The sequence below is a fragment of the Pseudorasbora parva genome, chromosome 14, assembly GCF_024679245.1.
Source record: "Pseudorasbora parva isolate DD20220531a chromosome 14, ASM2467924v1, whole genome shotgun sequence".
NCBI classification, from domain to species: domain Eukaryota; kingdom Metazoa; phylum Chordata; class Actinopteri; order Cypriniformes; family Gobionidae; genus Pseudorasbora; species Pseudorasbora parva.
The window spans coordinates 15,244,895-15,271,948 of record NC_090185.1 but is presented as its reverse complement, the minus strand read 5'-3'; the positions used below and the strand labels follow the sequence as shown (position 1 = coordinate 15,271,948).

Here is a 27,054-nt window from a genome sequence, read left to right as displayed (position 1 = left end):
CATTGTAACCATGGCCGTTTAAGCCACAAGATGGCGCCAGTGTTAAGCATAGAAGTAGTACCGGTCAAGATAACTCGTAATAGCCTACCGTATGAGCGGTTGTTATCTGGAAATAACATACCGCTGGAATAAGCGATTGACCAATCAGAATCAAGTATTTCACAGCGCCGTGTAGGCTAATAAACAAATATATCAAATACCATTTGTTTCACTAAGTTCATGCATTTCCTATTGAAACAGGATGTTTGGATGAGACAAATAGAAGATTTTTTTTTCTTTTTTTTTAACTGCCAATAGACTACAGATAAATATTTGTATATGATAATATCTGCTAACAATGAACTGCCAATAAACGAGAACATATTTAAAGTGCCCCATTATTTTATAGTATATAAAATGTATGCCCCATATAGTTTCCTAATTTAGTTTTGGATGCCTCCAATGAGTTTACATGCATCAAAGGTCAAAAAACGTTTACTTCTTTTTTTGACCTCATCCAGCAAAAGTGATGGCACACTTGCGGCTGTTAAAGTGTTATATTTGAGGTAAAAAAATAAATAAAAAATACATACTTATTGTTTTCTCACAGAAACCGTTTAGTTTCGTGTCAGTGTGTCACCACAAGCCACAGGGTTTAATTTGGATTCGTATATATGTGTTTTTACTCTCATAGTGCCACTCAGAAATACACCCCATTGACATGCATTATACGAGCAACGGTTGGAGTTAAAAACTTAATTTGTGTTCTACTGAAGAAACACCTACATATTGGATGCCCTGGGGGTAAGCAGATAAACATTCAATTTTTATTTTTGGGTGAACTATCCCTTTTATGTTACAAATGGACTGTTATTGTAAAGTGTTTTTTTACCATTTAATATCTAAACAGTGATGCATAAAGATGGCCAACTTTACACACAATTGCATACACTGAAATTAGACTGAAAATTATATGTAAACTTTCAGACATTATTTGTGTCTAATTTAGAACACTTGATGATTATCTATTCAAAGTATGTGTGACAGTGACGATTAAAAAAGAACTGCAATCGATTTATGTCAGAAGCATGATGAGGATGCTTGAGGTACTATAAATGTAAATGTTAGCATCCTCTCCGCCTCGACGGCAAACATGTTGTTCTTCACTAATGCAGCATCTACTCTACAAACTAATTACTCTAATATATGAAAACATGTACTGCAGTGTACTGTAATACATACCGGTTTGTTGTCTATGTTTTGAATCTGTTTTTAAATGATGAGCACAACTCATAGACATGAATAAAAGCTATAAAACACAATTTGTATTAATTTAACACAAGTAGAGGATACGATATATTGTGATACCTGGACATGGTTGACAGAGTTGACTGATGTTGTACAGATGTGTGTTCTGTTTGCTGATGGGATTGTTGAGCACACAGCTGTAGGTGTTTTTATCCTGATATTCCACCTCCAGAGGTAGAGAGAGACTGATGCTGAGATCAGACACACTGATGCTGGACAATAAACTGTTTCCTTTGAACCAGGAGAGAGTCACATGACTCACATTCACAGCTGAACACACCAGTGAACAATTCTCGCTTGATGGTCCTGATGATGATGATGATGAACAGTCCGAGGAGTTTCTGGTGATGACAGGAACGGGCAGACGAGCTGGAAAATAACTTTAAAATCAGTCACATCTGCTCATGAACAGAGACTTTGTTGTGTTTCTTTCTGTGAGCTATTTCACATTTTCAGAAATTAAGATTTAGGATTAAGGTTATATGAAAGGAGTAAAATCTCCCTTTGACTTTTAATGGTGTTTTCAAAAAACATTGTTATATTTGCATATTGAATTGCATACGTTATTATATGTTTTCATGCATACGGTATATCAGTTTTTTTAATCTAAACTGAGTCTCGATCATGTAAGGACATCACTTTACTCACCATAGACATTAACGTTGAATCTCTTGTATGAAGTTCCTCTGCTGATGATCTGTAGTTTATAAAGTCCAGTGTGTTCAGATCTGATGTTTCTGATGGTCAGAGATCCAGTTTGACTGTCCATCTGAAGTCTTTTCTCAAATGCTGTATTACTGTCATATATTTTGATGTTCTGACTGTGGATGTCAGCGATACGAGTGTCTTGAGGTCCAAACATCCACAGTATCTGATCATCTGTCTGTACTTTAACATGATCAGAGTTTAGAGTGACAGAATCTCCCTCAGTCACTGACACTGACTTCACTTCATCTGAATCAGAAAACACACCTGGAGAGAAAAACAAAAACAATCGCCCTTTTAAAAAAATTCATAAAAATACAATTCAAGATCAAATAAAATATTAACCAGAAAGATTAACAAAATGATTGCATTAAATAATTAACACTATGGAAAGGGTCTTCAAACAAATGGCATATTGTTTAGAATTGGTCCATCACAAATAAACAAATAAAATAGAAACTTTATTTGAAAGGATGACGTACCACTCGATAGCAGTAAACACAGACAGAAGAAAGATGTCCGGTGATTCATTTTTATGAACTTCTTAACAACTCGACGATATACAGCCAAACCTGACGAGAAACATCAAAAAAACCATTTCATCGATCCGGTACTCCGCTTAGAAAAACAATATCCGTTCACAGGTGGAGTTCACGTCACATCTTCAATAACAAAATATATCCATACGAGAATTAAACACGTTAACAAACAAAAAAATAACCAGGTTTACATTCGAGTCCGTTCTGAAAAAGTAGACTCGCGCCTCTCTCTCTCTCTCTCTCTCTCTCTCTCTCTCTCTCTCTCTCTCTCTCTCTCTCTCTCGAAACAAAGGTGTATATATGATTAGATATAATTTTGTAAAACAATTTTGCTAAGAAGTTCATTAATTTAAATAATTAACCAGTATGCCTACTTGCTTTTTTATAAAATCAACATTCATGCATTTTTACTCAATATCTGTCAAATGAAACAGCAGTACATTCGAGACATTCTGATCCTTTTTACTTCTCAAACTATTACTTTGTTGAATATAGTTTGAAAAAAAATAATGTTTTTAATCATTTCATTTTTACAGCGCTTTTATTCTTGACATTATGCATTGGTCAAAAGTAGGTTTCCAAAAAGAGTGTTTTCAAAATGTTGTCAGTTGAGTTATGATTATTTAATAAAGAGGAAACCCATGGGAGGATCCAGTGTTTGTCTCATGACACATCTTTAAACACATATGAAGCATGGGCACATAAATGTTGTCTAATATTATATTGGTTTATATGTTGTATGTTCAAAACTCTATCATTATTCTAAAGAACTCATGTGATATGCAAATAGTAGTGGCTGTGAGGCACAAGAGACAGTGGAGGATGAAACTTCATAACGCATGCAAATAGTGCTTAGGAGTATCAGCATTGGTGGATAAAGATTGCCTTGTCTGTGCGCTAATTTTCAGCAACACAACCTTAGTGATGTTCCTTACCATAATTCACTGAGAGATTCAAACAAACTGAAACGGTCATTTAAAGACAAATTCACACTTCACCAACGGACTCTGACCAACACAGACAGTCACCAGATTACAGTACATCACTTCTCAGACATCACAACACCCTATATTCAAAATATTCAATTGACAAAAACAAGTGCCGACCAACGGCAACAAAACCCAATGAACATGACTCTCACCAACAGAGCCAGAGTTTACATCAGGATTATATATTAGGTTATTTATTATATACATTATAATATCAGGATGCTTCCAGCTATGGATACAGAAATGTACATTATGTCCACAGATAGTATATACTGCAAAGAGTAGAATGGTTGTAAGCAACATTACCAATGTACGACCCCTAGACCACTGAGAAACCGAAACAACTTTGTTCTCATTTAACATCGAGAGGTTTTTTTTCTTTCAAAACCTTGCAGGCCACCATTTCCTTCACAGCTAAGACAACATCTGGTAACTTTCTCACGATTGGACATTTCGACAAAAAAAAGCACCAAACCCAACAGACTGTCTATTTCTGTTGATCAGCACATGTTTTCTATTATTTACACTAAACTGATTTGAAAGTATGCCTTTTTTCTCCAAAGGTCCAAAAATGTATGACAAGCTACATTCAACATTTAACTCTTCACCAGTTTTGGGTCACATGACCGTCTTTGATCAAATGGGTGTGTTCAAAACTATGGCTAGAATGATGAAGCTGTATCATGTTTCAATATTTGTATAATACACCCTGAGCAGCTTTACGTGCATTTATTGTCTAAAACCCAAAACAGATCTTTGTATCTCTGTTCACACCTGGTTCATAAACATAAAGAACCAAAAATGCGATCATTCAACCTTTCAGTCCTTTTGTTCTGAAATAAAAGCTTGACTCGGTGCATTCACTTTAATAGAGATGACGTTTTGAGCCATTTTTATTTTGGCAGGATTTGCGTCATCAACACAAGCATAACTAAGAAATGTTCCATAATAAATGTCACTAAAAACGAACCTATTTTTGAACTATATCTGTACTAAAGTATGCATTCTAGTTCCCACAGTGTTCTGACAACAGTTTCCAGTGAAGCTCAGAGGTCTGGTAAGGCGGTTTCATAAACACTTTTGTGTAGAAGCAGCTCTTCACCCACTCGTACACCTTATACACACTAACACTCAAGTGCACTCTTGTGTGCCCAATAAAAGGTACACCAAAAATACCACCTGCTGCATTAAACCAACAACAACAAGAAACTCTTGATACCTTACACTGACCTAAATAGTTCTGACTTCTGACCACAGGTATCATTCTGACTCTTAAACCGAGCTGCTACTAAAGTTACACAGTAGCTCAAGTTCATTCTCCATTTAAAAAAGAGGCCTTCTGCACTATTGCTTCAATGCAAAATATTGCTTATATTATATGCTTACATTTTTGTGATAAGCATGTCAAGTTTGATAATATTTTACACTACTGTAATTAATAAACTGACAATGCTGCAATAACTATGTTCGGCAGATGAGATGTGTACTTTTTAATGACTTCTTTATTGATAGATGTTGTATAGGTGTGTGTATCCAGTGGTCCTAGAGATATATGGACCATAAACAAATGATGGGTGTGAACTAAACAGAGGAAGTTCCGGTCGGATGTCTTGTGAATTGCAGGATTTCCAGTGGGAGGTCCTAACAGTATCTGTTTTTTAAAGCCTTCCCTTGGGTTTAGGCTGACATGTTAACAACTTTATATGTATCAATATGAACTTTCCATGTTCCATGTAAACTTGCCTGTTTTTAAAGCTCTTTTCATGCTACAAAACTATATTAAAGTATAATACTTATCAACTGCAAGACCAAAACATCTCCAGTGTCTGCATAATCATTTACAATAAATTATACAAAATAAAATGTTATATGATTATGATATCTAGTCAGTCAGTACAGTTTAAAAACACTGCTACTACATAGTTCCTCTTCTGTATGTATATCACCATATTTCCATAAGTACTACAACAAAAACAAACAACAACAACACAGATATCTAGTTAGTCCAGGAAACAGTCCCACATGAGCTCCATCGTGTATTTTTTCTTTGGGTTTAAGTCAGTTTCCCATCACATCCTGTAAAACCTCTAGAGAGCCTGAGCCATCAAGATAACAGAGAAACAAGTCGACCACATGACCATGAAATACTGTAACTTAAATTATTTATGTTTATTTATCTTACACCCCCCACCCCACGCCACACACACAAACATCTGCTAAAGGGAGGAGCATTTAAATTTAACCCTGCCTGCTAACACGTGTAAGGATTTCAATCTATCATGGCGGCTGAAACAGTTTCCATGATTGACTTAATGTCATGAAGCCCCTGCTAATAGATAACATAACCACTTCATAATTGTCATTATTTAAATGCATGATCATTCAAACGTACCTGTGTATTATATGATATTAGAAAGAACTATTAAACCAATTAATCAGTATACGAAAAAGTATTATAGTGTTTGTCGTGTGGTTGATGCCCAATGTCACTAACTGAGCAGAAATACATAATTATGTTTCAGTAAGAGCTGCCCATATAAACCTCACTTCCCTGGCCTCAAAAGGCACGACTGACGTTTAGTGGCTGCGGTTATTAGCGTCCTTGTTAGCATGCAGGGACGGATTAGCAATCTGTGCGTTCTGGAAAAGTCGAGAACGGCCGTCCAACCGAGGGCCGTCGCCCGGCCTCCGGCAAAAAAAGTCTAATAATTCGGCTTGTCGTAATAGTTAATAAATCATTTAATCGTACAGTAAAAAATAATGAGGTTTTCTGGCCGTGATAATTTCCATTTGCATGCTTGTTTATTTTCCATTTCTCTCTCTCTGACGGAGCGCGCGCCTCCGTCGCGTTTGGGGAGATGTTTTAACTCGACGTGCAGACTGGGTGCAGGCGTGAGGAGACGTCATGCTCGGCCAGATTCGCCTGGAACTCATGGTTCTTCGGTTGCGGAGCCACACGCAAAGTTACAAAACCTGAAGTGCACACCGCCAAGCGAAACGGGGTCTCGCACACTCCGCGTTGGCATTTTTTTTGCCGCGTGCACCCTCGCGATTGTGCGGACGTGCCGAGTATAACAAGGCAAATCTATACTGCAGTTGGCAGTTTGATGAATGCAAGTTAATTCTTAAATCTTTGCAAATTTATCAAAAGAGAAAAAAAAATGCACATGCACATAAGTATTCACAGCCTTTGCCATGACACTCAAAATATAGCTCAAGTGCATCCTGTTTCCACCGATCATCTTTGAGATGTTTCTACAAATTGATTGGAGTTCACCTTTGTTAATTCATACTGATCTTTTTACACTGTTAAAGACTTGGATTCCCATCCTAAACATAGACAAAGTTTCAAAAACTAATGTTGGACATTTGATGGAGTATTTCTGTGTTAAAAATACTCCTTCCGGTTTCTCACAAGTTTCGGGGAGTTTTTTTCGAGTATGGCTCAGCTTGACGTTAATAGAGCAGAAGGTCCTTGTATGGGCTGTACGGGCTCTTCTCCCGGTAGGGTGCGCGCGTGACTAAAGCGAGAGAGGAAATGCACGCCCATACACTCCCGCCGCGCTCCATTTTATTCCTATCTGTGACATCAAGCGACTTCAACGCTTCAGCACAGCAAGTCACTGCTGTCAGGACTTCACCAAATCATACCAAAGAAGTGTGTTTTTGACGGAGCGGTCCCAGCGATAAAGGTTCGGTCCTGCTTTGGAAGCAGCCGGTGAGTAAAACTGCTTCAAATGTCTGTGCTGTCGGCTCGTCGCGTGAGTAAACATCAGTAAACGACACGATCGCGTGCTTCGTCATTCAAATGCGCTAACAGACTCCATTGTTTGTATAACATTACACTAGTCTGACGTGCAAAACCGTTTTGCTTGCTACTGCTAAGGTTTAGTCGCATACAATAGTCCATAAACCGAATCATGTCCTCATAAACTGCGAGTAAACACACACAAATGTTGACAGGACACTAAATACAGTACATACCACAGAGACGGACGTCCTGCTGTTGCTGTTTCTCCTGTTCAGTTTATTTCAGCCTCCGAATCTGATTCTGGATCATTATCTGTATTAGCTGAGATCGATAGCCATGGGCTTCTCCACGCTTGGACGTCATCACTTTGCGCGCTCGTCATTCTTTAGCTCCGCCCACTCGATACGTCTCCAGATGCTCGTTTTTTTCCAGAAAGACTCGGTACAGCCCATATTTCTTTTATAAATATAATAAAACTAAAGACTTTCCTGAGATATGAAGGATGCAATACTACTCTATAGGTACTCAAGATTGACATGAGTGACTGAAACTGAGTGTTTCACCCCCTCTTTAATACATAAGCAAAGATGCAAAAAACTTTCATTGTCATTACATTGTCACATATTTGGGGTATTGTTTGTAGAATTTTTAGGAAACCAATGCATTTAGGACCCTATTTTAACGGTCTGAAACGCAAGTTTCAAAGCGCGAAGCGCAAGTAACTTTGTGGGCGGGTCTCGGCGCTGTTGCTATTTTCCCGGCGGGATAAATGGCTCTTGCGCCCGGCGCAAATCTAAAATGGGTTGGTATGAAGTAGCTTCATTATTCATAGGTGTGGTTTGGGCGTAACGTGAATAAACCAATCAGAGCGTCATCCAACATTCCCTTTAAAAGCAGGTGTGCAAGTTCCATTATGGATTGCTATTATTATGGCGTATTTACCAGGCGCACGCCAGGAGCGGTTCACAGCCGAGGAGACTGATGTTCTTGTAAGAGCAGTGAAAGACAGAGAAGTTGTGTTGTATGGGGATGGGAGAAACCCACCCAAAATAGCGTCGGTTAAACAGTTTTTTTCAGTCAAATTTTATTTCCTTTTCTTTTTTTCTGGTTCTTGACGGACAAACCAATGTATCAGACGTCCTTATATAAATATATGTCTTGCCACTATTGGGCAAACAGGTCTGATCCTTATTACTACAATTAGCCTGAATAATTTGTAAGCTAGATTTATGCCTATTTTTTCACATCTTCGTGGCACACCACAATGATTTCCATCATCTCATGTGTTAATATTTTTTTAGTGTAACAATTTATGATTTGCAAAAATAACTGTTGCATCTGTGTAGATTACATGAGCAAAGTGTATGCACGTTGTGCACGCTATACATTATGGTCAAGCATGCGCCCTTAAAATAGCATAATGAACAACGCGCAACGCGCCACTGACTTTAGACCAGGTTTTTTCTGGTCAGTGGCGCAATTGTTTAATGGAACAGCAAAATAGTGTCACAGAGTGACTTAATGTGGCGGAACCTAAAATGGCGGAGATTGTTCCGCCCGGACCGTTGTCCATGAAACACGCGACCAGTTCCGGTAACTCCGGGCAACTGAAAGGGAGGATTATTAAGAACAGGTGTGCGAATGGACGTGGCGATTGATGGTTGGACAATTCAGAGAAAAGGAGGCATATAAATAAGGTCCCCAGGCCGAAGAGGAAGCCCTGCATTAGAGGAAGTGAATTGGTGACGATGGGCGATTGTTGCATATATATGTATATACACCCGACTGTGACTCGTCAACCCCTTTCCCCCACCTGGTGGTGGCGGGCAACTGTATGAAGTAAGAGCTTGCTGTGAATAGTGTGTGGAGTATAAAAGGACGGGAAGTTTGAATTGGCTGATGTGTAGAAGGAGCTTATGCGCTGTCTCTGTATGATTGTATGTCTGTGAAGTGCTTTCAGGACTGAGCCAAGAGCTCTGCGTCATCGTGGGACTGTTCTACTATGTGTGGGAAGTCAACGTCAACGTGTTCCTTAGAAGTCTGTCCTAGTGAGGAAGGCTGGAAGTCCGCTGTGTGTAAACACACTAAAGCTAAGAGCCCAGTGTACCGCCGCATACCCACCTGTACGCCCAAAGCCAAAAGCCCAGTGTAAAAGCCCAGTGTACCGCCTGTATACTCACCTGCACGTCCAAAGCTAAGAGCCCAGTGTACGGTCCTGTATACTCACTTGTACGTCTAAAGCTAAGAGCCCAGTGTACGGTCCTGTATACTCATCTGTACGCCCAAAGCTAAGAGCCCAGTGTACCGCCTGTATACTCACCTGTATGCCCAAAGCTAAGAGCCCAGTGTACCGCCTGTATACTCACCTGTACGCCCAAAGCTAAGAGTCTAGTGTACCGTCTGTATACTCACCTGCACGTCTAAAGCTAAGAGCCCAGTGTACAGTCCTGTATACTCATCTGTACGCCCAAAGCTAAGAGCCCAGTGTACCGCCTGTATACCCACCTGTATGCCCAAAGCTAAGAGCCCAGTGTACCGCCGTATACTCACCTGTACGCCCAAAGCTAAGAGCCCAGTGTACCGCCTGTATACCCACCTGTATGCCCAAAGCTAAGAGCCCAGTGTACCGCCGTATACTCACCTGTACGCCCAAAGCTAAGAGCCCAGTGTACCGTCTGTATACTCACCTGCACGTCCAAAGCTAAGAGCCCAGTGTACTGTCCTGTATACTCACCTGTACGTCTAAAGCTAAGAGCCCAGTGTACCGCCTGTGTACCCACCTGTACGCCCAAGACTAAGAGTCTAGTGTACCGTCTGTATATTCACCTGCAAACCGAGGCTTGTACGAAGAAGAGAGAGAGCTGGGAAGATCCGTTGAGAGTCAGAAGCGACTCAGATCCCAAGGCCCCAGTCCTAGAGGGCTGGTTCCCCCTCTTTTAGTATCCCTTTCTCCCCTTTCCTATAAATCTCTTTTTAAATTAATAAACATTGTTTTTAACTTACCTGTCCTCGTCTGTCTGGTCATTGGCGTGCTTCTGGGACCTCCTCGGGGTGGAAACTGGGGGAGGAGCGGGACTCGCGCTAGTGGCGGTCCGCTCCGGCCTGTGACAGATTTTGGCGTAGTCGGCAGGGTTCCACCTCGAGTTGAGCGACCGAAATTCCCCAATGGCCGACGACGAGGTACCTGAGGCCACACTCCGAGTCATGCCCGTGTTCATGGGCACCCCCTGGATCCAGAAGTATGGCGGAGCAGAATCAGAGGTGAGATTGTCTGAGTGGAAAGCAGAGGCTCCAAGGGAGCCAGTGCCTGCATCCCCGTGGATTGGAGGATGGGCCGTGATTCCAAGAGACCCTGAGACTGTGCCCGCTAGGGTTGACCCTGCCTCACCACCTCGACGGTCTCAACGGGAGAACCGAGGGCGACCCCCTGTACAATATGGCGACTGGGCAGGTGATCCACGTTCTAGGGACTAGAACGGTTTGGCGGGGGAGGATGTCACAGAGTGACTTAATGTGGCGGAACCTAAAATGGCGGAGATTGTTCCGCCCGGACCGGTGTCCATGAAACACGCGACCAGTTCCGGTAACTCCGGGCAACTGAAAGGGAGGATTATTAAGAACAGGTGTGCGAATGGACGTGGCGATTGATGGTTGGACAATTCAGAGAAAAGGAGGCATATAAATAAGGTAACCGGAGAACAGCAAGGGGTGAAGTTGATTCCGGCCAACGCTGCGGGGCGGGGTGAAGTTTATCCCGGCAAATGCCGTGGGCGAGATGGAGCGATCGGTGGGTTGGAGGGACGGATTGAGGTGGATGGTACAGACTGGGCGAAGTGAAAACAGAGTACTGGGCTGAAGAAAACACGGAGTTAAGTGTTTGAAGCATTCCCTTGTTGAAGCAACTGTGTTGATATGTATTATTACTGCCTTGAAGAGATTGTTTACATTGAGAAGTCATTGGGAACGTATTGAGAAGAGGAAGGAGTGTGCTAAAAGGTCGTGATCTTGACGTTTCCATATGATCATCCTCTGCACCGACCCTTTCCACGATCCAGGACCTATTTCCCGGCCCAACGTGGTGATCCTGACCCTAATTCACCGAGAGTGTGTGTGGAGTACAGTGGGTGAGTCTTTTTGATGTGTGTCCACCTGAAGAATTATAGTGTTGTGCTGTGCAAACGTTGTCAGCGATCCCTCCCCAGGCCGAAGAGGAAGCCCTGCATTAGAGGAAGTGAATTGGTGACGATGGGCGATTGTTGCATATATATGTATATACACCCGACTGTGACTCGTCAACCCCTTTCCCCCACCTGGTGGTGGCGGGCAACTGTATGAAGTAAGAGCTTGCTATGAATAGTGTGTGGAGTATAAAAGGACGGGAAGTTTGAATTGGCTGATGTGTAGAAGGAGCTTATGCGCTGTCTCTGTATGATCGTATGTCTGTGAAGTGCTTTCAGGACTGAGCCAAGGGCTCTGCGTCATTGTGGGACTGTTCTACTATGTGTGGGAAGTCAACGTCAACGTGTTCCTTAGAAGTCTGTCCTAGTGAGGAAGGCTGGAAGTCCGCTGTGTGTAAACACACTAAAGCTAAGAGCCCAGTGTACCGCCTGTATACTCACCTGTATGCCTAAAGCTAAGAGCCCAGTGTACCGCCTGTATATTCACCTGTATGCCCAAAGCTAAGAGCCCAGTGTACCGCCGCATACCCACCTGTACGCCCAAAGCCAAAAGCCCAGTGTAAAAGCCCAGTGTACCGCCTGTATACTCACCTGCACGTCCAAAGCTAAGAGCCCAGTGTACGGTCCTGTATACTCACCTGTACGTCTAAAGCTAAGAGCCCAGTGTACGGTCCTTTATACTCATCTGTACGCCCAAAGCTAAGAGCCCAGTGTACCGTATACTCACCTGTACGCCCAAAGCTAAGAGTCTAGTGTACCGTCTGTATACTCACCTGCACGTCCAAAGCTAAGAGCCCAGTGTACTGTCCTGTATACTCACCTGCACGTCTAAAGCTAAGAGCCCAGTGTACTGTCCTGTATACCCACCTGTATGCCCAAAGCTAAGAGCCCAGTGTACGGTCCTGTATACTCATCTGTACGCCCAAAGCTAAGAGCCCAGTGTACCGCCTGTATACCCACCTGTATGCCCAAAGCTTAGAGCCCAGTGTACCGCCGTATACTCACCTGTACGCCCAAAGCTAAGAGCCCAGTGTACCGTCTGTATACTCACCTGCACGTCCAAAGCTAAGAGCCCAGTGTACTGTCCTGTATACTCACCTGTACGTCTAAAGCTAAGAGCCCAGTGTACCGCCTGTGTACCCACCTGTACGCCCAAGACTAAGAGTCTAGTGTACCGTCTGTATATTCACCTGCAAACCTAGGCTTGTACGAAGAAGAGAGAGAGCTGGGAAGATCCGTTGAGAGTCAGAAGCGACTCAGATCCCAAGGCCCCAGTCCTAGAGGGCTGGTTCCCCCTCTTTTAGTATCCCTTTCTCCCCTTTCCTATAAATCTCTTTTTAAATTAATAAACATTGTTTTTAACTTACCTGTCCTCGTCTGTCTGGTCATTGGCGTGCTTCTGGGACCTCCTCGGGGTGGAAACTGGGGGAGGAGCGGGACTCGCGCTAGTGGCGGTCCGCTCCGGCCTGTGACAATAGCACCAGGGATTGTTTGCGCCAGAACACGCCTCCTTTTTTGAGCTGAACCGCTTAGAAAGCGCAAGTTCATTCACTAGTTTAGCGACGTGCTTCTGTGGAGGGAAAAGTGTGCTTTGCACGGGTGCAAAATAGGAATGACATGCGTCGGTGTACAAAGTCAATTGCGCTGAGTGCAAGATAGGGCCCTTAATCTGTCTCGGAAAAGGCTAACATAACAAAATGTGGAAAAAGTGAATAACTGTGCATGAATACTTTCTAGATGCACTCTGTAGCAATGTTTTCCATGTTTGTAGAGTTAGTTTGTGGAGTAAATATATAGGCAAATATAAAAATGGCGGGTGCTATCAACATGCTCTTGCTTCACTGGTAGTGCTGGGTTGACCAATTGTGCAGGGTTAGACTCTTCTCTGAAGTAGGAGCTATATTAGTCCCCCCAAAAAGCATTCTTAGAATTAAAAATGTTCTCAGTTCCCTTCTGTAAAAACACGCCAAAAAAGAAGGTACTTCCAACAATAGCTAAAGGAACTAAAACATTCTTCCGTTGTGAAAGCCTCTGTGGAGCTAAACTGAGAGACTATTGTTCGCACTGGTTCTATCTACTTAGGCTTACAATGCTTTTGGAAAATACAGCGCTGAAATGAACTTGTTTAAAAATGTTTACTCTGTCTGCTGCATAAGCAATGTCCACTTATGTCAGACACAAACATTAGTGTATTTGTTATTTTTTATCTGTTTTGCAGCAAAATGTTGTATCTAAAAACAGAGAGGTTTTTCCAAAAGCATGAGAAATAAACTCTCACGCATTTGGCATGACACTCTTCAGACACTCTCTTGCTGCCCAAGCAGGGACGTGCTGAGGGGCGTTGCTCAGGTTGCCCGGGCAACTGCCCACATGCCCTTCTCGACTCACGTTGCCCTTCCGAGTTGAATACAAAATAAAAAAAAAAATTGTACAATGGATGCAGAATTTTACGTAGGCCAAGATACAAAAATTAAAACTAAAATAGCAAAGCCTCATTCACTTCCATATTCGGGCACCCGTCCGAAGTGAAAGTCAGTAGGGAAAGGGCAAACTCTGTTTACGTGGCAGTGCACGAGACCAGAGTCCTCTCTATTTGAATAGGGAAATCCTGGCATAGAGCATATCAGCAACAAAATCTGACATGAACTTCCCCATAAATGTTGTTTCTTATGTCCAAGCGTTATAAAGGCTTATATTTCAGGCTGGACTACAAGACTCTAGACACTGACTCTTTCAATCGCAACAAGTGATAAGTCGTTATCCATACTTCCAAGATACCTGAAATAGTAAACTCTTGGCATATTTTATTTTCATCATGCTATGCTTTGGTACACACTTATCTAACATAGCCTACTATTTAGGATGCTTACATTCCCTTCTCTAGCTCCCTCTGGTGACATGAAATTACACTCAAGCAAATAAGTGAACCATTTTGTTAGTCAAATCATGTAAAGCTTATAGTCTATGATCACATCTTCCTTTAAAACATGACATACTTGCGTATTAATGCACACGCAGAAAATACACTAGTCATGAGCCGATCATTGCAAACGGAGCAAAATTTAACATATAAATCAACTCCTGACGAACACATTCATTCTTATTTAATTATCACCTGGTGAGTCAATCTGTGCATTAAACCATGTATCACTGTCTTTGGAAGGTTTTTGACTTTCAAACACATTAAAATGTACAACTTCACATTATTTATTTTTTACATGCAATGCATGGATTCCCCAACTTTTTTTTTTGTCAGTGGAATCTCTTGGAATCTCTCACACCAGAGATTCCAGCATCACACTCTGGAAGAATACAAAACCTTTCTATGAAAATATATAATATCAACCATATTTATAAAGAGAATAGAAGACTGGTAAAAGATTGCCACTGATGAGTCTCGATTTGTGCAGAACCTTTAAAGTATCAGATATATTTTGATACACACTTCTAGTCTTCACTGTAGGTGTTGATAGTTCACAGCCGTCTCTGTTCTCTGTCCCACATCCAACAATAGTTTCTGTTAGAGACAGAGAGAAACATTCATATTACAAAATAATCACTGCTATATAAATGATTTATAACTAAAACACTGTTGAATAGGCTTTACGTAAGAACTGGAATCAGAACTGTTTCTATTACACAAAATATCCATAAGCCGAATGGTATTTTTCTGCAAATACGGGCAAAACACTATAAAAGTAGTCACTCTGATATTAGCGGTGTCCCAGTTCAAAAGTCTGCATCCTTTGAAGGCCACGAAGGTCTGGACGGGCATGTTAAATGGGGCGGTCAAGCCAACGGAGGACTGGTGTTGTTACCTAGCAACTGTGAATGCTGCCGTTAAGGAGCGGTAGTAACGTTTGTGCTGGACATTTTATAGCCTATTATATTTATAGTCACATTAAAGTGTTTGAAAACAAAACAGGGTGCACAAACTGTCTAAATATGTTAAAGGGGGGGTGAAATGCTGTTTCATGCTTACTGAGCTTTTTACACTGTTAAAGACTTGGATTCCCATCCTAAACATAGACAGAGTTTCAAAAACTAATGTTGGACGTTTGATGGAGTATTTCTGTGTCAAAAATACTCCTTCCGGTTTCTCACAAGTTTCGGAGAGTTTTTTTCGAGTATGGCTCAGCTTGACGTTAATAGACCGGAAGGTCCTTGTATGGGCCGTATGGGCTCTTCTCCCGGTAGGGTGCGCGCGCGTGACTAGAGGGAGAGAGGAAAACACTTGCTCAGCTGCAAATCCAGTCGTCCGTGAACACTAATGTCGGTTATAGTCCGCGCCGCGCTCCACTTCATTCCTCCACTTTGACATTAAGCGACTTCAACGCTTCAGCACAGCATTCCGGGAAGGCAGAGCTGCATTTGAACCGATTTGAACGCAGAAATGACGAGAAGCTTCACAACATCGCTTCAGTCGCATCGCAAAGTGGATCTCCACGCTCCAAGAAGTGTGTTTTTCACGGAGCGGTCCCAGCGATAAAGGTTTGGTCCTGCTTTGGAAGCAGCCGGTGAGTAAAACTGCTTCAAATGTCTGTGCTGTTGGCTCGTCGCGTGAGTAAACATCAGTAAACGACATGATCGTGTGCTTCGTCATTCAAATGCGCTAACGGTTACTCAATTTTTGTTCTATATATAACGTTACACTAGTCTGATGTGCAAAACCGTTTTGCTTGCTACTGCTAAGGTTTAGTCGCATACAATAGTCCATAAACCGAATCATGTCCTCATAAACTGCGAGTAAACACACACAAATGTTGACAGGCCACTAAATACAGTAAGTAACCCCCCCCCAAAAAAAATTGTTGTCACGTGCATGTAATGAATTCTGGAATAGGCCAGGCTGTGAAGGATCCAAGTGTTGTATCCTTCATTTCACAGGAGCCTTCATCACGCCACTGTCGGCCTTCAAATGAATCGAAGCGTGCAGCCACTGAATTGGGACGGAGCTAGAGACTGAAGTGTTTACTGACCTGTGGCAGATCTCCTGTCTGAAGACAGTAGATGATCTGTGTGTATTCTGACATGCTTTCCTCTTTTGTGATTGTCAGATCTACAAACACATAAATATGTGGAACGGCATGAGGAGAGCTTATGTGTATTAATCATCAGTATCACACACATGCACTGAAGCAAGGTCAGAGAGGGATGCAAAAAAAAATTATGTATCAACAATGAGGTATGAGAATATTGTGTAATAGCTAAGTACACACACAGATTCAGGGGATCACAAAATCTTAAATACACTTCCTTCCTTTAGTGCTTATTTAAAATAAGACAAATCTATTATTTTAATCTTATATTTGTTATTTAACATTTGAGATTGTTCTTTAATGCTGATCTAACCAGAAGACGACAGGAGCTGTGTTTTAAATCCCAGGTGGGGTGTGTTGTAACACTGCGTTACAATGAGCCCCTATTAGAACTACGCTATTTTATTCTATACTTTTATGATTTCTTTTGAGAAACCATAAGAAAAGGGTGAATGTTCAGAAATTATTCATTATTATTATTATTATATTTTTAACTGTTTATTGCTGTATAGCTGTATTTAGCAGTTTGTTGACAAAAAAATTATGATTAAAAAATGCCATTATTTTATTTAAAAAGTTAATATTTGTATTTTATTGACAAACTATTTTAGTTCGTCTTGGATATTTTTTTGATTATATCAGATAATATTTTAAGATTTCATTTGGTCGTTACAATGTGCCCCTCACATGTTACAACCCTACCTATGGGTCATGTCATATTTCACTTCCATTCTTTCGGGGTCAATCAAGAAAAAAGTAATACATAATTGTATTAGACGTGTGAAATTAATACGGGGAAAGTGGATTTACACAGACTGAGAACATCAAAAAATGTTAGGTTGTGTCTAACTTTACTTGCCCTCTTGTGTTGCTTGTTCGCCGTTCCTGCTGTGAACATTTTTCACCAACACAACACCTCCAGCTATGAGCGGTATCAATAAACCAGCTGATATCAGTGGAATCAGATATGACGACTGAATGATATCTGTAATGAAGAGAAAACAGTAATACATGTGATTATAATTAAGTCTTCAGTGACTCAATCAAGACAGTACAGAACACTGTAGATCTCAATATAAACCATCATTATGAGCTGAAGCTATCTGATGTGAGTTCAAACACTTGAGATCACACTTTTAAACAAAATCTTTAACGCTCTAAGATAAACTAGCACACCAGTTGTGTTACCCTGCAGTATTTATAATCGTTAAAGGGGTCATGAACTGAGAAATCAAATTTTCCTTGAGATTTTGATATAAAAGGTCATCATACTATAAGAATATCCTGTAAGTTTCACAATTGAAAACTTCCTTGATAGCCCAATAAAAGCTTTTATTGACACCAGGCCCAGCCAATGACAGGTTTTTCAGAGTGGGGATCTATGACGTCAAAGGGGCAAGTGCCATCTCTGCAGAAGAATATCAATATTAGAAGAATATCAATGCCTACCTCATCACTGCCTGTTTAGCCCCGCCCACCGATTCACGCATTACATGAAATAGAATAGGCAGCCTAACTAACAGAGGCCTACGTGATGTTAAACCAGATCAAGTTACCAAGCAATAAACATGCCGTTGAGGATACTGCCTGGACTCGACAGTAATGCCTGATCTGAAATGGAATGATTCATGTACAGTAAATTAGGGTAGGAAAAATGCCCTTTCTTTAAAAATTATGACAATTTTTTATGTAAAAAGCATTCTAACAATATAAGGACACCCCAGGAAACCTCATAAAACAATAAAACAATGCAGTTCATGACCTTTTTAACATCCAACAAAATGTATGAAAGGTCCTGTTCTTCGCGATTCCATCTTTCAAACTTTAGTTAGTGTGTAATGTTGCTGTTAGAGCAAAAATAATACCTGTAAAATTATAAAGCTCAAAGTTCAATGCCAAGCGAGATATTTTATTTAACAGAAGTTCCCTTTCAAAGTCTACAGCGAACGGCCGGTTTGGACTACACCACTGCACTTCCTGCAGGAATGACGTCACTAAAACCGTTTGTTGACTAACCCTCCGCCCACAAGAACACGCAAAATAGGGAGCGTGGTCTTGTTGCTCTCTCACTTGGAGAAGAGCGCACATTCAGCGCTTGCATCTCCCCGTTATGGTAAGAGGCGGGACCTTTCCGGGCAAAGTGCGCTAAGCTGCTGTCCAATCACAACACGGGAAGCGCTGGGCCAATCAGAACTCGTTACATGTTTCTGAAGGAGGGACTTCATAGAACGTACTCGGTTACTTTCGTAACCTCGGTTCCCTGAGAGAGAGGAACGAGTATTACGTATGGGAAAAACTCCTTTTCTCGAGAATGTGAAGCAAAATTTTATTAATAAAGGTATCTATGTAAAGCGCAGTGAGCTGCACGGCCATAGCCCAGCGCGAGGAGCGCTCTGATTGGCCGGGCCGCGGCAACTGCAGGAACCTATGGTGAGGCGGCTGAGAGGAACGAACCAATGGGGGGCGTTCCAGAAGCCCGCCGAAAAAGGTGCTTATATTTGCATACAGGAGGCTATATAAGACCCTAATTCGCCATAGGTGTCAGGTTTTAAGATCGACTGAAGCGATACCTGAGAAGCATAAACACGGCACGGAACGTAATACTCGTTCCTCTCTCTCAGGGAACCGAGGTTACGAAAGTAACCGAGTACGTTCCCTTTCGAGAGAGGTTCCTCGTATTACGTATGGGAACACAATGTAAAGCGCCGTGTGTGCTGACTGACCCAGTATACCCAAAGCACATGTTAATAAACCCCCGATAGACCGACAGAGGCGGTTTATAAGGGGAATGAAGAACCGGAAGAGTCGGTTCGTTTGAACAGCTGATCGGACATAGTCGGATCTTATGATGAATGAATAAGTGCTTGAGGGCTAATGTGTACAGGCCAAAACATAAGGCAATCTGTTTGTCAGGGTCTAGAAAGAGCCTAGATGGAGAGAAGCCCTGCTTGTAGAGCTGGAATCCAACTTGTAGAATCTGATAAAAGTGGACGGAGAGGCCCAGCCTGCCGCCGCACAGATATCTTCCAAAGAAATGCCACACGACCAAGCCCAAGATGAGGCCATGCCTCTAGAGGAGTGGGCTTGAATGTCTGTAGGACAGGTTAGGTCCTAGACCTATATGCTAGTGGGACTGCATCCACTATCCAGTGTGAGAGTCTGTTTCATGACAGCACAAACTTTAGTGCGGCCACCGAAGCAATGAAGAGCTGATCCGACTGCCTGAAGGGGGCGGAGCGCTCTAGATACAATCTCAATGCTCTGACTGGGCAGAATAGGTTTGCGTCTTATTCTCTCTGAGACGCGGGTTAAGCAGTGAAAAGACCTGCATACTGAAGGGGTTGATAGCACTTTCAGCATAAAACCATGCCTCGGTTTGAGCACAACCTTGAAGTTGCTGGACCCAAACTCAAGACAGGAAGGGCTCACGGAGAGTGCAGGTAAGCCACCCACTCGCTTAACCGAGGCCACAGCCAGCAGAAAAACGGTTTTGAGCGATATGTGCTTCAAGCTCGTGGTCTGAAGTGGTTAGGAGGGGGAACCCTTCACGGCCTCCAAAACCATGGCGAGGTCCCAAATAGGGACCGAGGTAGGGGCAAGGCGGGCTGAATCTCCTGGCCCCTTTAAGAAAACACACAATAAGATCACTTTTCCCTAGTGAATGTGCCACGATCGGAGCGTGGCTAGCTGCTATGGCGGAGACACACACCCCGAGTATGGAGGGGGGACGACCCGCGTCCATTAGCTCTTGGAGAAAGCGAGCAGTTCCGCCAGTTCGCATGAGTGTGCGTCGATGTTTCGCGTAGCACACTGGTTAGAAAACCACTGACCACTTCAAAGCAGAGCTGCCAGATAGCAGGGGCTCTAGCTTCCGAAATTGTGTTCATAACTTGTCAGAGAAGTTCCCGGATACCGTTGATGGGCCATACGTGGAGGGCCCACAGCTCGGGATTGGGATACCAGATCTTCCCTTTCGTTGGCGGAATAGGCCATGGGGCTGTGTCTGACAGCTGAAACAGTTTGGAGAACCATGTGCGGTTCTTCCAAAGTGGGGCTATTAAAAAACACAGGCTTGCAGCTGGATAGCGATCGGAGGGAGCATATAGAGGGAGTCTGGGCCAACATGGGCCAGGGCATCCCTGCGTTTGCAGAAAAAATATTGGGCAGCGTGTGCTGTGTGAGCTGAATCGTTTGCGGGTAAAGGGACCATCCCCCTGGGGACATGGGTCCTCTGGATAACATGTCCGGACCCTGATTCAGAATACCTGGCACGTAAGCCGCCCTTAGGGAGCTCAGATTGTGCTCTGCCCATAAAAGGAGATGCTTAGCCATGCAGTGAAGAGAGTCTGATCTCGGCTGCCCTAGCGATTTTATGTACGTTATCAAGACGTGGTGGTTCTTATGCCGTAAGACGCTCGTTGAGTCTTGAGTCTATAACAATGACTGTACTGATAAGCCTGCCCCTCGAAGGCGAATCTCAAGAATGGCCTTTAGAGGGGGTTATCGTAACGTGAAGTATGCGTTTTTCAGATCTATTGAGAAAACCCAATCCCCGGGGCGAATGTGCGCGAGGATTTGTTTCACCATCAGCACCTTGAAACGAGCGTGTCATAAGTGCTTTGTTCAGATGTCTGGAAAATGGGCCTGAGACCGCCATCCATTTTCGGCATGAGGAATTAGCGACAGTAAAAACCTGACTCGCTAGCGTCGGGTGTACTGTTTCCGCCGCTCTCTCCTTTAACAGTTTCAATGCCTCAGCGAAAAGCACGTGACTGACACTGCTTCTTACTGAGGGCTCGACCACGGCTTGAATCGCGGGGTCTGCAAGCAAAACTGTAGCGAGAACCTCGTTTTATATGTTCAACACCAAATATTATATACCAGGAATGGCCTGCCAGGCCTGGGCTCGTGAAGCCAGGGGTTGAATTAGATTCGGGGGCTGGCCGCTTAGTAATAGGGGCCTGTTAGCCGGGTTGCTTGTGCTGTAACACTGCTTGTAACACTGTGGGGATAGTGTTAGTTTTGGCGGTGCAGGCTTTGCAGTGGGCGCGCGCCTCACATTTATATTGTGTGTGCGAGAGTGAACTTTGTGAAAAGTGCTTGGGTGCAGGAGTGCAGACTGTAAAGTGGGCACATTTCCTACATAGAAAGCTCTTTTGTGTGTAGTGTAAACAATGTGTAGTGGCGCACAACCTACGTAGAATACTCACGGTGCAAACCAGTGAGCAAATCCACAGGGGTAAACGCACACAGCATTAGTGTGCAGGCGAGCGTGTTTAACACAGGCTAGTTGACTGCAATATTTCATCTCCAGTCACTTAACTTAAGGGAACTGGGAGAATGTAAGGAAGTGCGGGTGGTATGTGAGCCATTCCACAATGCCGTTATGTTCTAGTCTAGACTGAAAGCGCGCATGCAGACAAGCGTGTTTGACCACAGGCTAGTTGACTGCAATAAGGCTAGTTGACTTTATATGGTGTAATCCGGCCGCGGCGGGATTTATTTGTGATTTTGTGAGGCTGAATTAACAGTGCTTATGTAGGGGTGCACACTGTGTAGTGGACACTTTGTCTACAGTGTAAAAACCTTTCCAGCCACCTGAATAAAGGGGACTGGAAGTGATAGAGTGAAAAAAGGGCTTAGCTTGGCAGCCATTTTCCGACGCCCTTATGCTCTGACAGTGAGCGCGTGCTATGACGTAAGTCGCGCTCTAGTCAGCAACGCGCTGTGGAAGGGGCGCGCGCTATCATGACAAGGCAGCCATTACAACTTCCTTGGCAGTAAGCAAGCGCTGCAGCGACATTGTTCTTGACATACCCAACAGCCCGAGCTCGCTCGTCTAACTTACTCTAGTATTCTCTGTCCGCAGCGCTTCAGCACGACGGCAGTAGAATGAGCACGGCGAGAGCTTCGGCTCGAGTTATTTTATTCACTCTAGTATTCTCTGTCCGCGGCGATAGAGCGACAGAACGAGAGAATTGGAAGTGTGAGGAAAAACTTTGTCCGCGGCGCTTCTAGCACGGCGAGAGCTTCAGCTCGAGTTTGTTTATTCACTCTAGTATTCTCTGTCCGCGGCGCTAGAGCGACAGAACGAGAGAATTGGAAGCGTGAGGAAAAACTCTGTCCGCGGCGCTTCTAGCACGGCGAGAGCTTCGAGTTAGTTTATTCACTCTAGTATTCTCTGTCCGCGGCGATAGAGCGACAGAACGAGAGAATTGGAAGCGTGAGGAAAAACTCTGTCCGTGGCGCTTCTAGCACGGCGAGAGCTTCGGCTCGAGTTTGTTTATTCACTCTAGTATTCTCTGTCCGCGGCGCTAGAGCGACAGAACGAGAGAATTGGAAGCGTGAGGAAAAACTCTGTCCGCGGCGCTTCTAGCACGGCGAGAGCTTCGGCTCGAGTTTGTTTATTCACTCTAGTATTCTCTGTCCGCGGCGATAGAGCGACAGAACGAGAGAATTGGAACCGTGAGGAAAAACTCTGTCCGTGGCGCTTCTAGCACGGCGAGAGCTTCGGCTCGAGTTTGTTTATTCACTCTAGTATTCTCTGTCCGCGGCGACAGCGCGACTGAACGAGAATTGGAAGCGTGAGGAAAAACTCTGTCCGCGGCGCTTCTTCAGCACGGCGAGAGCTTCGAGTTTGTTTATTCACTCTAGTATTCTCTGTCCGCGGCGATATCGCGACTGAACTAGAGAAGAGGAAGAGTGAGGAAAAGCTCCGTCTGTCCGCGGCGCCTCCTCAGCGCTACGGTATAGTGACGAGAGCTTCGGCTCGAGTTCGCCTATTCACTCTAGTATTCTCTGTCCGCGGCTGTAGCGCGACAGAACGAGAGAAGAGTGAGGACAACTCTGCGGCAGCGGCGGAAGAAGAGCCACGGCGGCGGCAGAGTGAAGAGAGCTTCGGCTTGAGTGTGCTCATGTCCTCTAACATTCTCTCTTTCCGCGGCGCTATTCAGCGCGACGGGACGAGAGCAGAGGGAGAGTGAGAAGAGCTCCGTCTTTCCGCGGCGCTTAACGACGCGGCGGAACGAGAGAGTCCTCGAATAGAACAAGCCTGTAAGCTCTAGAAGTGGCGTTGCAGCGGCAACACACACACAAACACATACAACACTCAACATAGACACAGTTTAAAGGATATATAACGCCGGATGGCGTAGCTGGAACGGCAGAGAAGGCGGAGAGGGAGTCCGTCGTCCTCAGCTGCAGGTTCCGCTGCTGGTGCCTTTTCAACGGCGGTGCTTCTTCCGGAGATCAGCGAAGGTATCGTTGAAGGAGATAAAATCTGACACCTATGGCGAATTAGGGTCTTATATAGCCTCCTGTATGCAAATATAAGCACCTTTTTCAGCGGGCTTCTGGAACGCCCCCCATTGGTTCGTTCCTCTCAGCCGCCTCACCATAGGTTCCTGCAGTTGCCGCGGCCCGGCCAATCAGAGCGCTCCTCGCGCTGGGCTATGGCCGTGCAGCTCACTGCGCTTTACATAGATACCTTTATTAATAAAATTTTGCTTCACATTCTCGAGAAAAGGAGTTTTTCCCATACGTAATACGAGGAACCTCTCTCGAAAGGGAACAAGGAAATCATCAGGCTGTTTTTAGGACAGAGGAAACAGCGCTGTACAGATAAGTACATTGTGTGAAAAATACTGTGTTTTTTTTTACACGCGAAGCATGAACTCATGTTATATTGCACACTGTAAACATAATCAAAGCTTCGAAAACATGCGAAGAACGGGACCTTTAAACAACTCTGAGGTACCTGGACATGGTTGACAGAGTTGTCTGTTGTCCAGATGTGTGGTGTGGGTTCTGATGGGATTGTTGAGCACACAGCTGTAGATGTTTTTATCCTGATATTCCACCTCCAGAGGTAGAGAGAGACTGATGCTGAGATCAGACACACTGATGCTGGACAATAAACTGTTTCCTTTGAACCAGGAGAGAGTCACATGACTCACATTCACAGCTGAACACACCAGTGAACATCTGGACTCTGATGATGATGATGGTGATGAACAGTTTAAGAAGTCACTGGTGATGACAGGAACGGGCAGACGAGCTGGAAAATATAAAATATTTAAAAAGTTGCATCCTGATCACAACATAATTAGTATTTAAAAGATAGCAATGTGTTAAAATTCCACATAACCTTCCACATTTTTGTCTATGAGCAGCATGAACTGCTCAACATACAGACTCTGCCTTTGTTGTGTTATCTTTTTTTTGTAGCTGTTTTTCATTTTCACATTTTCAGAAATTAAGATTAGGAATAAGATTTTATGAAAGGAGTAAAATCTACCTTTGACTTTTAATGGTGTTTTCAAAAAAACATTCAGTTATATTTGCATATTGAATTGCACACTGAATTATGTCTAACTCTTTCAGTTTATTAATCTAAACTGCAATTTTACTAGTAATTTCTATTCTCTCTAAATGTGGGTTTGCATCTTCTCTAACTATCATTGCTAAAACACCAACACTATTGTTTTGCTTGTAAGCACAGGCATTTCCTTCAGGAAGTTCCTAAAAGTATAGCACATTGAACATTTATATATAAACCTATAGAAAATAGGTTTAGATCTAATATGTGTCTGTTATTAAATAGCTACTTACGAATTATCAGATGAATGAGAAGTATTATTTTTGAGTGTCATCACTTGACTCAATTTACTCACCATATACAGTAACATTGAATCTCTTGTATGAAGTTCCTCTGCTGATGATCTGTAAGTTATAAAGTCCAGTGTGTTCAGATCTGATGTTTCTGATGGTCAGAGATCCAGTTTGACTGTCCATCTGGAGTCTGTTCTCAAATGCTGTATTACTGTCATATGTGTAGATGTTCTGTCTGTAGATGTCAGCGATACGAGTCTCTTGAGGTCCAAACATCCACAGTATCTGATCATCTCTCTGTACTTTAACATGATCAGAGTTTAGAGTGACAGAATCTCCCTCAGTCACTGACACTGACTTCACTTCATCTGAATCAGCAAACACACCTGGAGAGAAAAACAAAAACAATTCAAGATCAAATAAAATATTAATCAGAAAGATTAACAAAATGATTGCACTAAATAATTAACACTATGGAAATGGTCTTCAAATAGCATATAGTGTTTGGAATTGTCCCATCACAAATAAACAAATAAAATAGAAACATGACAGTTTTTTATTTTAAAGGATGACGTACCACTGGATAGCAGTAAACACAGACAGAAGAAAGATGTCCGGTGATTCATTTTTATGAACTTCTTAACAACTCGACGATATACAGCCAAACATGACGAGAAACATCGAGTGTGCCAAAAACCATTTCAACGATCCGGTACTCCGCTTAGAAAAACAATATCCGTTCACAGGTGTAGTTCACGTCACATCTTCAATAACAAAATATATCCATACGAGAATTAAACACTTTGTCGTTTACATGCAAAAAATAACCAGGTTTACATATTTGAGTCCGTTCTGAAAAAGTAGACTCGCGCCTCTCTCTCTCTCTCTCTCTCTCTCTCTCTCTCTCTCTCTCTCTCTCTCTCTCTCTCTCTCTCGTTTTTATAGTGATCGTATATATCTAACAGTGTTTAGTTCTGATGAACTTTTTTCCCCTCAAGTTTATTGTGAATTCCTGTTCTTTCAGAGTAAAATATATATTTTTTATTTATTTATGATTAGATGTAATTTTGTAAAACAATTTTGCCAAGAGGTGAATTTATTTTAATAATTCACCGGTAAAGGCTTACTTGCTTTTGTATTAAATCAACATGGGTTTTCTCAATATGTCAAATGAAACTTTTTTTTTTTTTTTTTGCTTCACATTTGTAAATAAAATAACTGTTATCAAATAATTTCTATAGTGCTCTAATTCTTGACAGTATGCATTGGTCAAAGGTAGGTTTCCAAGAAGTGTTTTCATAATTTTGGTGCCAGTGAATGATGACATGTTTATGTAAAAAGGAGGAGACCATGAGAGGATCCAGGGTTTGTCTGGGAAGCTCTCCTCATGACACATCTTTAAACACATTTATACAAAGCATGCACACATAAAAGTTGTCTAATATTATATTGTTTTTTTTTAATAAAGAGCCCACAGCAGGATGAAACTTGAAGCAGCATGCAAATGTGGATAAAGATTGCCTTGTCTGTGCTCACATTTTCAGCAACACAGCCTTAGTGATGTTCCTTGCCATAATTCACTGAGAGATTCAAACAAACTGAAACGGTCATTTAAAGACAAATTCACACTGCACCAACGGACGCTGACCCTGTCTCTGACACAGACAGTCACCAGATTACAGTACATCACTTCTCAGACATCACAACACCCTATATTCAAAATATTCAATTGACAAAAACAAGTGCCGACCAACGGCAACAAAACCCAATGAATGTGACTCTCTCACCAACAGAACCACTGAGCCAGAGTTTACATCAGGATTATATCATTATAACATCAGGATGCTTCCAGCTATGGATACAGAAATGTACATTATGTCCACAGATAAATAGAGTAGAATGGCTGTAAGCTATTCAAAACAGTACCGATGTACGACCCCTAGACCACTGAGAAAC

At 42.7% G+C, this 27,054-nt stretch overlaps 1 protein-coding gene across 1 annotated transcript; it reads right to left on the bottom strand.

The window, feature by feature from the left end:
* Positions 1-1,312: 1,312 nt before the first annotated feature.
* LOC137039747 (CD48 antigen-like) lies at positions 1,313-24,539 on the bottom strand. The gene is made up of 6 exons (XM_067415024.1): positions 24,245-24,539; positions 17,348-17,473; positions 16,429-16,508; positions 14,895-14,966; positions 1,936-2,259; positions 1,313-1,656 (listed from the first exon to the last, which is right to left on the bottom strand). The coding sequence occupies exons 1-6, from the start codon at positions 24,250-24,252 to the stop codon at positions 1,313-1,315; spliced, it is 954 nt and encodes a 317-aa protein (XP_067271125.1). The 5' UTR covers positions 24,253-24,539.
* Positions 24,540-27,054: the final 2,515 nt, after the last annotated feature.